Source organism: Nicotiana tomentosiformis, chromosome 3 (genome assembly GCF_000390325.3).
Source record: "Nicotiana tomentosiformis chromosome 3, ASM39032v3, whole genome shotgun sequence".
Classification (NCBI taxonomy): domain Eukaryota; kingdom Viridiplantae; phylum Streptophyta; class Magnoliopsida; order Solanales; family Solanaceae; genus Nicotiana; species Nicotiana tomentosiformis.
Window position 1 is genome coordinate 147830134 of NC_090814.1, and position 10203 is coordinate 147840336.

General features: G+C 36.0%; 1 protein-coding gene and 1 non-coding gene across 2 annotated transcripts; both read right to left on the reverse strand.

Moving 5' to 3' along the window:
• Window positions 1-885: 885 nt before the first annotated feature.
• LOC104095350 (PRA1 family protein F2-like) lies at window positions 886-1718 on the reverse strand. The gene has a single exon (XM_009601471.4). It carries the CDS (start codon window positions 1605-1607, stop codon window positions 1059-1061), a length of 549 nt encoding a protein of 182 aa, XP_009599766.1. The 5' UTR covers window positions 1608-1718; the 3' UTR covers window positions 886-1058.
• A 7941-nt stretch (window positions 1719-9659) lies between these two features.
• Window positions 9660-9766, reverse strand: LOC117276554 (small nucleolar RNA R71). The gene has a single exon (XR_004506815.1). It is a non-coding gene; the product is annotated as a small nucleolar RNA R71 (small nucleolar RNA).
• Between the last annotated feature and the right edge of the window lie 437 nt (window positions 9767-10203).

Sequence of the window (10203 nt, forward strand, 5' to 3'; positions counted from 1 at the left end):
AATATTTTTGTTTTTTTAAAAACAAATGCACCTGTAATCCACTGCTTTAGGAAAGCCTTTTTTTTCAGTTTTTACAAACATAAAAAAATGCTTTAAAAATAAAACCGAAAAATATTTTTTTAAAGCATTTTTTTCCAGTTTTTACAAAATAATTGCTTTAGATCAAAAGATGCTAAATTTAGCCTTGGGTGAAAATTGGGTTGGGTGGTGGTTTTTTTAAAACGGACCGGATAAAAAAAGAAACGGGTCATTTTCATCTGTTGCTGCCACATGGCACTCCATCCAAAATAAGGGTATTTTTGTTCCAAAATATTACGGGAGGGGTATAGATAATTCAATAGTATAACGAGGGATATTCTTAGACTATTTTCGAAAGTACATGGATATGTTTGGCCCTTTGCCGTTCTTAAAAACTCTAATAGTACAAATGTAGAGAATATCTAATGGAATATTCTCTTTAATGTTCTATCTCGAAACTAGCTGTTATTACTCTATGAAGGGTACTCGACCTCGATGACATAACCTCGACTTCAGTCTTTGCTGATTCTTCGACCACGACCTTTGTGATTAATTTTATTACTTCGACACGTAGCGTCCCGATAATATTTTTCTAATACCATTTCGACTAAAGATATATTTTCACCGATACAACTTCATCAAACTTATTTTTGCGGTTTTACACTTTTTGAATGTTTAATTTGGATGAGACTCTTTTCGAGGAAGGTAATGGTAGTAATTTATGGCTGCTACACGTAATTAATAATGCCCCAATTTGGACGAAGAAGGATCGCGAAAGTACACGCTTGCCATGTCCCCAAAATTATTTCTGCCGACACTAATTAATTAAACACAACACGCATTGCATAAGTACAAAAAAATCACCACTAACAACAAGGTAACCACCATTCAATTATGATGAAATTCAACGAGGAATAAACAAAGTTTATGGTGATAAAAATACAACAATCAATCGAAAATGTTACCGGAAATAAATAAATTAAAAAACGAAAAAAAGAAGGAAAAAGAAACTACATTGGTTCACACACAAACACAGCAAACTAAGACGACGGAGGAGCTCTTAAGAACCCAGCAGCTTCTTCATCCATGAATAAATCATCAGTCTTCCTTATCGAAGCATGAATCAACACCACAACCACGGCCACCGCTAGCGAAATCAAAATATTCGAAGTGGCATTAGTAAACAGGAGCATAGCGATAGTAAAAACAGAGAGCACAATCAGAACCACACGATCAGAAATCAGACGGCCAAAAATCACCAACGGCTCATCACGGAGAAAATACAAAAACAACCAAATGGCCATCAGAACTATGAACACGATAAGCGAGATCGTGTGCCAGAGGAGGCTTAAGAAGACGATTCCGAGCACTATGATGGCGTAGTTCATCTGGAAGTAGGAGATATTGGTTTTAATTCGTGAAATTGCATCGTTGACTCCAGATGGAAGATTGAGGGAGTGGAAATTGAACATCTCCTTCCATGGACGGCGAGTACCTAATCCTTCCTTTATACGCTCTTTTGCCCTGGAGATGTACTCCACGTTTGCCGGACCTGAAGAGGACGTCGGTATTGTGCCGTAATTCGTCATTTTTTTCGCCGGCGAATAGTCTTCTTTTACTGTTTTGAAATGGAAGCTAAAAGAGGACGGAGTGAATGAGGGGCGTGTTATGTAATGTTGAATTGTTTTATATTGGTCCAAACAAAGTCTGAAAATATCAAGTCGACTTTACATAAAGCTAAGCGACACGTGGCAGTTGATAGCTGACTCCGACGCATCCTTTACACGAAGTTTCTTTCCTTCTTGTTTTCTTTTTTCCTTTCACAAATTTCATTTGACAAACTCTTTTTAATAAGATGGTTGAAATTTCAACTATGTCACATCCAATCATACCTTTCATTTTATTTTTCGCATATTAGGGGCTAGGTGTCAAATTGAACAGCAATAGTTCAAATGGTTGCTAGTATGAACAAGTAACATTTTAGTTTAAATAGTGATTTTTTAACTAATAGTAGTACATATTTGGCGACCACCTTTGTTGATTACTCCAACTACTTTCTTTGTTTATCTGATTAGTCTAATCAAAAGGTTAACATTTTAACACAACAAAAAGGGGAGTGCCTTTTAAATTAACTTTATAGATGGCATAAGAGCAAAAACAATTCAATCTTGAGCAAGTAAGAACTCAGTTTGAACTAATATGATGATTGGATAAGTGGTTTTCATTAGGGAGATTCATGGAAGGATTTAAGAGAGACAGCACAGGCGCAAGGTTAATCCATTTATTTGTAATCCACTCAATCCGCTCAACCTTAGACACATGGTGAATTATGACTCGTTTATTGACTTGACTTAACGTATTGAACCAGAAATGACCGGTCAAAATATCAAGTCAAAGTGAGTCATGTATAGGTCGAAATCTGCCCTAAACTATTTTGGGCAATATAGCACTAAGGAATATGTCAGTCGAGGTCGATCAGAAAATAGCAAGGTTTGTGGTTGAGATGTCAACAACGGGCTAGATCGAACACCATTTGCAGAGTTGTAACAGTTAGTTTTCAAAATGGGATATTAAAGACAATATTCTGGTGGATATTCTCTTCACTTGTAATATTAGGATGTGTTAGGGGTATGTCTCATATATATAGAAAAAGAGACAGTGATGTAGGGCATGTGACATTCACTTGATAATAACAGACTTTTGAGAAAAGATTCTCTCTTTTATAAAGATACAAACACTACCTTTTCATCAAGATTCTTGTTCATATTATTCCACACTTGTCACGACCCAAATCCGCGTGACCGGCACCCGATACGCTACCCGACCCGAGTGAACCAACTCATATGTCAAGATCAAGTATAATTGCAGAAGCCAATTGAAAATCTTATACATTTTCAAATCAAGTCACAACATATTTTTTATTTCCAAAATCATACATAAAACTTTTCATAAAAATGATATAATCAAATTAAATAATTATTCCTTCATGCATGATGTCAACAATCTTATTTTTTTACAATCCAACACAACTATCTATGGAGCCTCTATACCAAAGAACAGAACCAACACTTGGAGTCATTCCAACAAAAGAAAATAAGAATATACATGATAGCTACCACGAAATAAAAGTGGTGCTTCATAATATCTCGGAAAGAGAGTCATCCTAGCCTGACCGCATGTCACGTATCATACATCATCCTGGAATATGTAAAGTAAGCAGGGCCCTAGAGGGGCCCCTAAGGACTGAGTACACCACAACGGTACTCAATAAGTGTCATAGACTCTCTCTAACTTAAGTTCTTGGGACAAACTTTATAAAAATAATGCACCAATATTTCATATAAACGATAAGAAATTTTATCAATTCATGACCCTTGTTATTTTAAATAACAACCAAGTGAAATATAACCCATAATATAAACTTTTAAAACATTTACATCAATCTAAGATTTTGGATAAAATCATACAAAATTATTTCATTTGCTTTAAGTCATCGAAATCACTTTCGGCTCCTTAGGCCTAAACATAAGAAAATCATCCTTACCTTTCACTGGGAGTACTATACCATCACCGACATAAGAAGGTCAACTAGGTTATATACCTAGCGACAAGTAACATATACCCTATTTTCTCAGGTCGTCTCATTGTAGTGCCGTGCGAATCGACTCAACATGCTAATAATAACACAAAATAGTACTCTCTCGAGGGAGAGAACTCTGTCGTAGTCTATAACACAAAGTGGCCATCTATGCTTATACTGGCACGTGTAGTTTAATGACAACAAACACAATATATCTGAAGTCAATCTCGGTGAACACAAGTAACTCCCAAAATATTTGATACTTCAAAAATCGATACATAACATAGTAGCTTCAAATGATCTATTTTTATCAACTCATGTCATTTATAGAAAAATCTAAATCATTTGAACGAAAATTAAATAAACAACAGTTTACATGCTAAAGCTTTTAGAAATTTAACATCAATCTTTAAAAGATACCACAAATGTTATTCTGTTCATCAATTTCCAAAAGAAATACTTTCTATGAAAACTTATCTTTAGCACTCAAATATGTATACTCTTGTCAATACGTAAGTTTTGATAAAAAAACTTGTAATATTTACCTTGAGTGTCATTTTGCCAACAAGATTTAAAATAAAATTTTATAAAACGGCATGACACTACATATGCAACATAATATTCTAGTACATGGAGACATCCGTACTTGTTTGTCCCCATAAGCACGAAAGCACATTTGCAAACAACTTAAGTATTAACTTGAAACATGCTTTTAGAGAAAGTCTCTCAAGAAGAGTAAGTTTTAATCAACTTACCTCACTTTCGCTTTATTAACATTCATAACCTTTCAATCCTCCTTCATCATTCCAATATTGATTGAAATGCTCAACATCACCAACAAGTCGATATCTACAATTAGATATCCTAATTATATCAAAATATGACCTAAGATATTGATCAACATCTATATATGGATCATAAGTTGGCTACAAGCCTCAAACAACTCAAATCGCCAAATAGTTTTACATGCTAGACCATTCAACTTCATTCTTATGTTTTAATACCCATTCGAAGTCATTAATGATACTACATCAATTGTCTATTGCCGTTAAGTTACAATTCATCGTCTTCCATAATCAACACTTGCAAAATATACAATTCGTGTGATTACTTAGTTGATCACTTCCAACTTTTTCTAACAAATAACTCCATAGGTTCATTGTATTCATCAATTTCATCGCCAAGATTACTACTCATCTTCTATCTTATTTTCTCAAAAGTACTATTCATGCCATGCACTAGAGTTTTATAATCCAATCTTTCAACCATTAAAACTTGTAACAAATGCTTCAAATACTTCTAACTACTCATAATAAACGAGTTTGAAACATTGAAATTCCTCTAGTAGTTCAATCTTGAAAAATCACAACTTTGGTGATTTTAGTGTTCTTGAGGATTTGATGATGAAGTCTAGCATTTGGATGCAAGAATGATGTTAGAACTCATGTATATTGAGTAAGAATCAACCCAAAACATCATTAACAACTTACCTTTAGTTGATTGGACTTGATTTGAGCTCAAAATCGCCCATTCACCTCAAGAACCCTAACCCCCCATACTCAAAATACTCTCCTCCCCCGACCTTGTATTTATAGGCCCAGATTTCTGGGTTTCGAACACGGCTTCGGATGCTTCGCGTCCCCAATTCACTCCTCTTCGAAGCTCAGATGCGGACCTGGATGCTATGGCAGCACTTCACTACCAGTCTTTCTTTCGGACGCGGCCCCGGATGCTTCGCATCCGCAGACTCCCCTGCCAGCCTTTGGTAATTTGGTCATAACCTCTTGTAGAAATGTCCAAATGACAAACGGTTTGAAGCGTTAGAAACTAGACTCGAAGATCTTTCATTTGAAAGGTTTTCCATCACATAACTCCTTGTAGATATGCTCGTCGAAAGTTTGGTCTTGTGCGTACTCATTTGGAACTTTAGTCTATCATGTAATTTCCAACTTGACTTAGACTTAGGGCTACCTTAGACCCACATCACTTATAATATGCCTCGTACACCTCGTCTGTACACAAAATAATATAATTAGCGCACATCAACTTTCTTAATAGCGCTTAAGTATTTCGAAGTTTTACGGGGTGCTACAACACTTTTTCATAAGATCCGAAAATAATTCGAACATTCGAAGATTTATCTGTCATTCATCACTGTCAGGAGGCACAATCATCTAGTTCATCCTTTATTGGGTGAACTACTTTTCCTATTTAGTTAAATATTATTTAATATTATTTATTGTTAGTTCTCCCCAATTATTGTCCACACTTTTCAGAACAATCAATGTATGTTATAGTCAACACATTTCCAGATCTGTCTAATGTTACTCACGTTTTTTGAACTCACATCTAGAGATATTATTTTTAACTAGGTTTAACCCATTATTATACAAACTCAAATATTTTAGCGAAAAATCATACTTTTTGGTCAAACAAGTCAAACAACATACTCGAGGGATCAAATTTTAAACCTATGTAATTAGGGTCAGTAATCATGAATTGGGTCGACTATATATGTAAAGACCCATTAAAATTCAAAGCAAGCCCAAAAAAAGAGTATGATCATATTGAGTGGGTTTATGATCCTTTATTTTATTCCTTTTTCACATAAACAAACGTGAACTCTTTCTTAATCCGTCCCTGATCCCACCTGTAAAAAAGAGAGAGGTGAGAGATGCATGTGACGAAGTGGTCAAAGTATGTCCCGAGAGGGACACTCGTAAAACATACCTCCATATATAGAAGAGGGTCTCTTGGCAATGGCCCAAGAATTGTTTAATTAGAAGATAAAAATTGAAGTAGTGGGAGAAGGTGAAGGGGATAAGACTACACTAAACGTCGTGGGGACGGCGATGATGTAGAGACGGCAAGGCAACAACGAAGCCGGCCATTCGCACCACGTGGTTTGTCTCGGTCTACACGGAAAAAAGCTCCTTTTTATTTGTTTTTTTTCTTTGTCGCTTTTTTTCCTTTTAAACTTATATATTATGATATATAGTATATCATACTATCGAAGTAGTAGTATGATATATAGTATATATTATTTATGAAACTTATGTAGTATGATATATAGTATATATTATAGGTTCGAGCTATCGAAGTACTCATTAATGTTTATTAGGATAAGTTATCTACATAAAATCCCTAAAGATATTATTTTTTTTCGATCACGTGAATACGAGATACTTTGTGTATCGAGCTAAAAAATAAATAAATATATATTTATGAAAATAGGTGCTGATAAATAAAGTAGCTTAAGACTTAAGAATAGCTAAAATTGAAGTGCATAAGAGCACATTCAGGAACCCCATGTGAGACTCTACCTTTTCACCACGAGTCCTTGCTTCATCTACTTAATTTGTTTTGTTGTTTAGCATTCGGTATTGAAATTTATTGGTCAGATTCGAATTTGCACTAAGTAAACATATAAAGATAATAAAATGTTCTTGATCAGGAAGGTTTTTTTTTTTCCTGATCCTAGATATCAAATAGAAAATCTTTAACTAAGAGTAAAATATATTCGTTTATTATCACTGGTAACAGGGGTGGAGGGAAATTATTAGCTACCAATTCGGTCAAATCTAGTAATTTTATTACTAAGTCCTAGGATATCCAATATCAACAAAAGTGGGGATATATAAGTAGGAGTGGCAAACGGGCGGGTTAGGTTGGATATGGTTCGGGTCGAAAACGAGTAATGAAAAATGGATAAATTATCCGACCCGACCCATATTTAATACGGATAAAATACGAGTTAACCGACAGATAATATGGGTAACCATATTATCCATGGATTCATGAATATGATCACTTTTGGGAGAATTTATAGTCTCCCAAACTTGAGGAACCCCCAATCTGAGGCTTTACAAATGTAGAAATTAAACTCATTAGTTATCCATTGGTTACTGATGTGATGCCAAAATGCTTTACTTTTAGCACATTACTCGCCCTATATTTTGTTGGTCTAATGAGTTATTGTGCGATATTTGAGCTAAACTGTGTTGTTTTATGTGTAAAAACATCGGAAGGAATCATCAAATGAAAATTGCACAAAAAGAGGACAGAAATACAAGAAAATAGCACAAAAGCATCAAGTATCCAAATCGTGCTACAGACAAGGCTTTGCAAGGTCTATAGCCAGGTTGACCGTGCTATAGACCAGGCTTTGCGAGGTCTATAGCCAGGTCGATCGCGCTATAGACCAGGCTTTGCGAGGTCTATAGCCAGGTCGACTGCGCTATAGACCAGGCTTCGCGAGGTCTATAGCTAGGTTGACCGCGCTATAGACCAGGCTTTGCGAGGTCTATAGCCAGGTCGACCGCGTTATAGACCAGGCTTCACGAGGTCTATAGCACGGTAATTAAAAATCGCGGGTTAAAAGACCCAAACCCTAAATTGGACCTAGGGATTGATATAAATACTCCCCAAATGAGTTATTCTAGGGTTGGACATGATTTTGGAGAAGAAATAGGCTGCCAAGCACTGTGGAGCAAGAATCAAACGAGTTTTCCCTTCCTTTATCTCTTTACTTTGTAGTTTCATGTCTTTAAACATTATGTTGATTGTTGTTGTATTTATGAGTAGCTAAACTCTTTAATCTAAGGTTTGATGGAACCTATTGGAGGATGATTCTCTACTGCATTTAATATAGATTTGCCTTTGATTTTTCTCTACTTGTTCAACCATATTTTCATTGTTGTTAATTGAAGAGCTCTCAATTAACTGTGCCTATTTAGTATGTATATTGCTAGAGAGAGAGAGAGAGAGAGAGAGAGAGAGAGAGAGAGAGAGAGAGAGAGAGAGAGTGCACATTTAGGTAGTTGTTGAACAACACCACTCCTAACGTAGTTGAGAGATCGATACGGAGGGTTTAAAGGCGGGATTAGAGATAACAAAGTCTTGGTGCGATCGTCGTGAGCGGTAAATTAGTGCCAGCTAGCGTAGTTCGAGAGAATACATCTAGTAAATTGTAGTAGTTGCATGAGAGAGAGCTACGACACTTTAAGTACTCACGATCGGTAGAAAATATTTAGGCGAATTTATAGAAAACGTAGCGGGAAGATTCCGACAATAGAAAAAATCATAACCTTAAACTTTTTCAAATTTTGTCTACAATATTTGCCTTGTTAGTTATAAATTACTGCATTTTTAATTACTTTGATCTTAGTTAGTAAACTCTCAAATTGTTTTATAATATTTCTGATTACTTGAATTCGTGCAAAACTATTAGTTGTAATTAACACGTTATTTCCCTGTGGGTTTCGACTCCGAACTTGTGAACCAGATTATATTTGCAACAACCGCTAGATCTCTTAGGAGGCATAGTTGGGCGTGATCAAATTTTGGCGCCGTTACCGGGGAAGCAACAATGTTACTAATTACAACTATAAGAATTGTTAGGATTCTTAGTTTATTCAATTTTCTCCATTTTTATTCATTACATTGAAATTCTAACGTTTGTGGTCTTGTGTGTTATAGGTGTATGCCTAGAAACTCTTCAAGAACTGGTGAATTATTTGAAGCATTACCGGATCTTGAGAAAACTTTCAAGGCATTAAATCGTGCAAACAAGAAAGACAAACAACATCATCACCCAAAAGAACAAATTGAACTAGACATGGGTGACGCTTTGGATAATCAAAGCAATCGAAATAATGTGAATGACCTGAATAATCAGGGTGTGGCACCTCTTGTGCCAGAAGTAGCTTTGTATGATTGGGCACATTCCACTGCTGAAAATTTGGCAACTGCAATTGCAGTCCCTCAGATACAAGCGGAGTCATTTCAAATCACAAACAACATGCTACATCTGCTGCAAAATAAGAGACTATTCTCTGGGTCTTACATTGAAGATCCACAACAGCATCTGAAAAATTTTCTGTCAATTTGTATCACGCAAAGGCAACCAAATGTGACACTGGAAAGACTGATGTTGTTTCCATTCTCAGTGACCGGAGAAGCCCAAACTTGGCTTAATTCGCTCCCCATAAATTTCATCACAACTTGGGAGGAATTAGTCAAGCAGTTTTTGAATAAGTTCTACCCACCCAATAAGACTGCCAAGCATGTTGATGAGATATTGAGCTTCAGGCAGAAACCAGGTGAAACATTACAAGAAACGTGGGAGAGATTCAAAGGTATGCTGGTCAAGTGTCCACATCATGGCATTCCAGATCAGATGTTGGGACAATAGTTTTACATGGGATTGACGGATAATTTGAAGGCCAATGTTGATGCTTCAGCAGGTGGAGCATTTTTGAGCAAGTCATTTAGATAATGTAAAGTCCTACTAGATATAATGGCTCAAAACTCAGGCTGGATGACAAGAGACACTACAATCACCCCTATAATTCACTCAGTAGCATTGGACCCGAACAACTCCATAGCCAAGAATATGGCTACTCTAATGACACAAATGAGTATCCTCACCAAGAAGATTGATGTATCAGGCCAGAAGCAGGTACACATAGTTGACACGACCAATGGGGGATTATATACACCATGCATTAAACAACCATACATGTGTTCGTGGAGTGGTGAAAGTGACAACCAGAATTATCAAGAGAACATAAACTATGTGGGAAACTATGCCAGAGACAAGGTGG

Coding starts and splice junctions, on each gene's coding strand:
- LOC104095350 (XM_009601471.4), bottom strand. CDS start 1,607: ATGACGAATTACGGCACAATACCGACGTCCTCTTCAGGTCCGGCAAAC.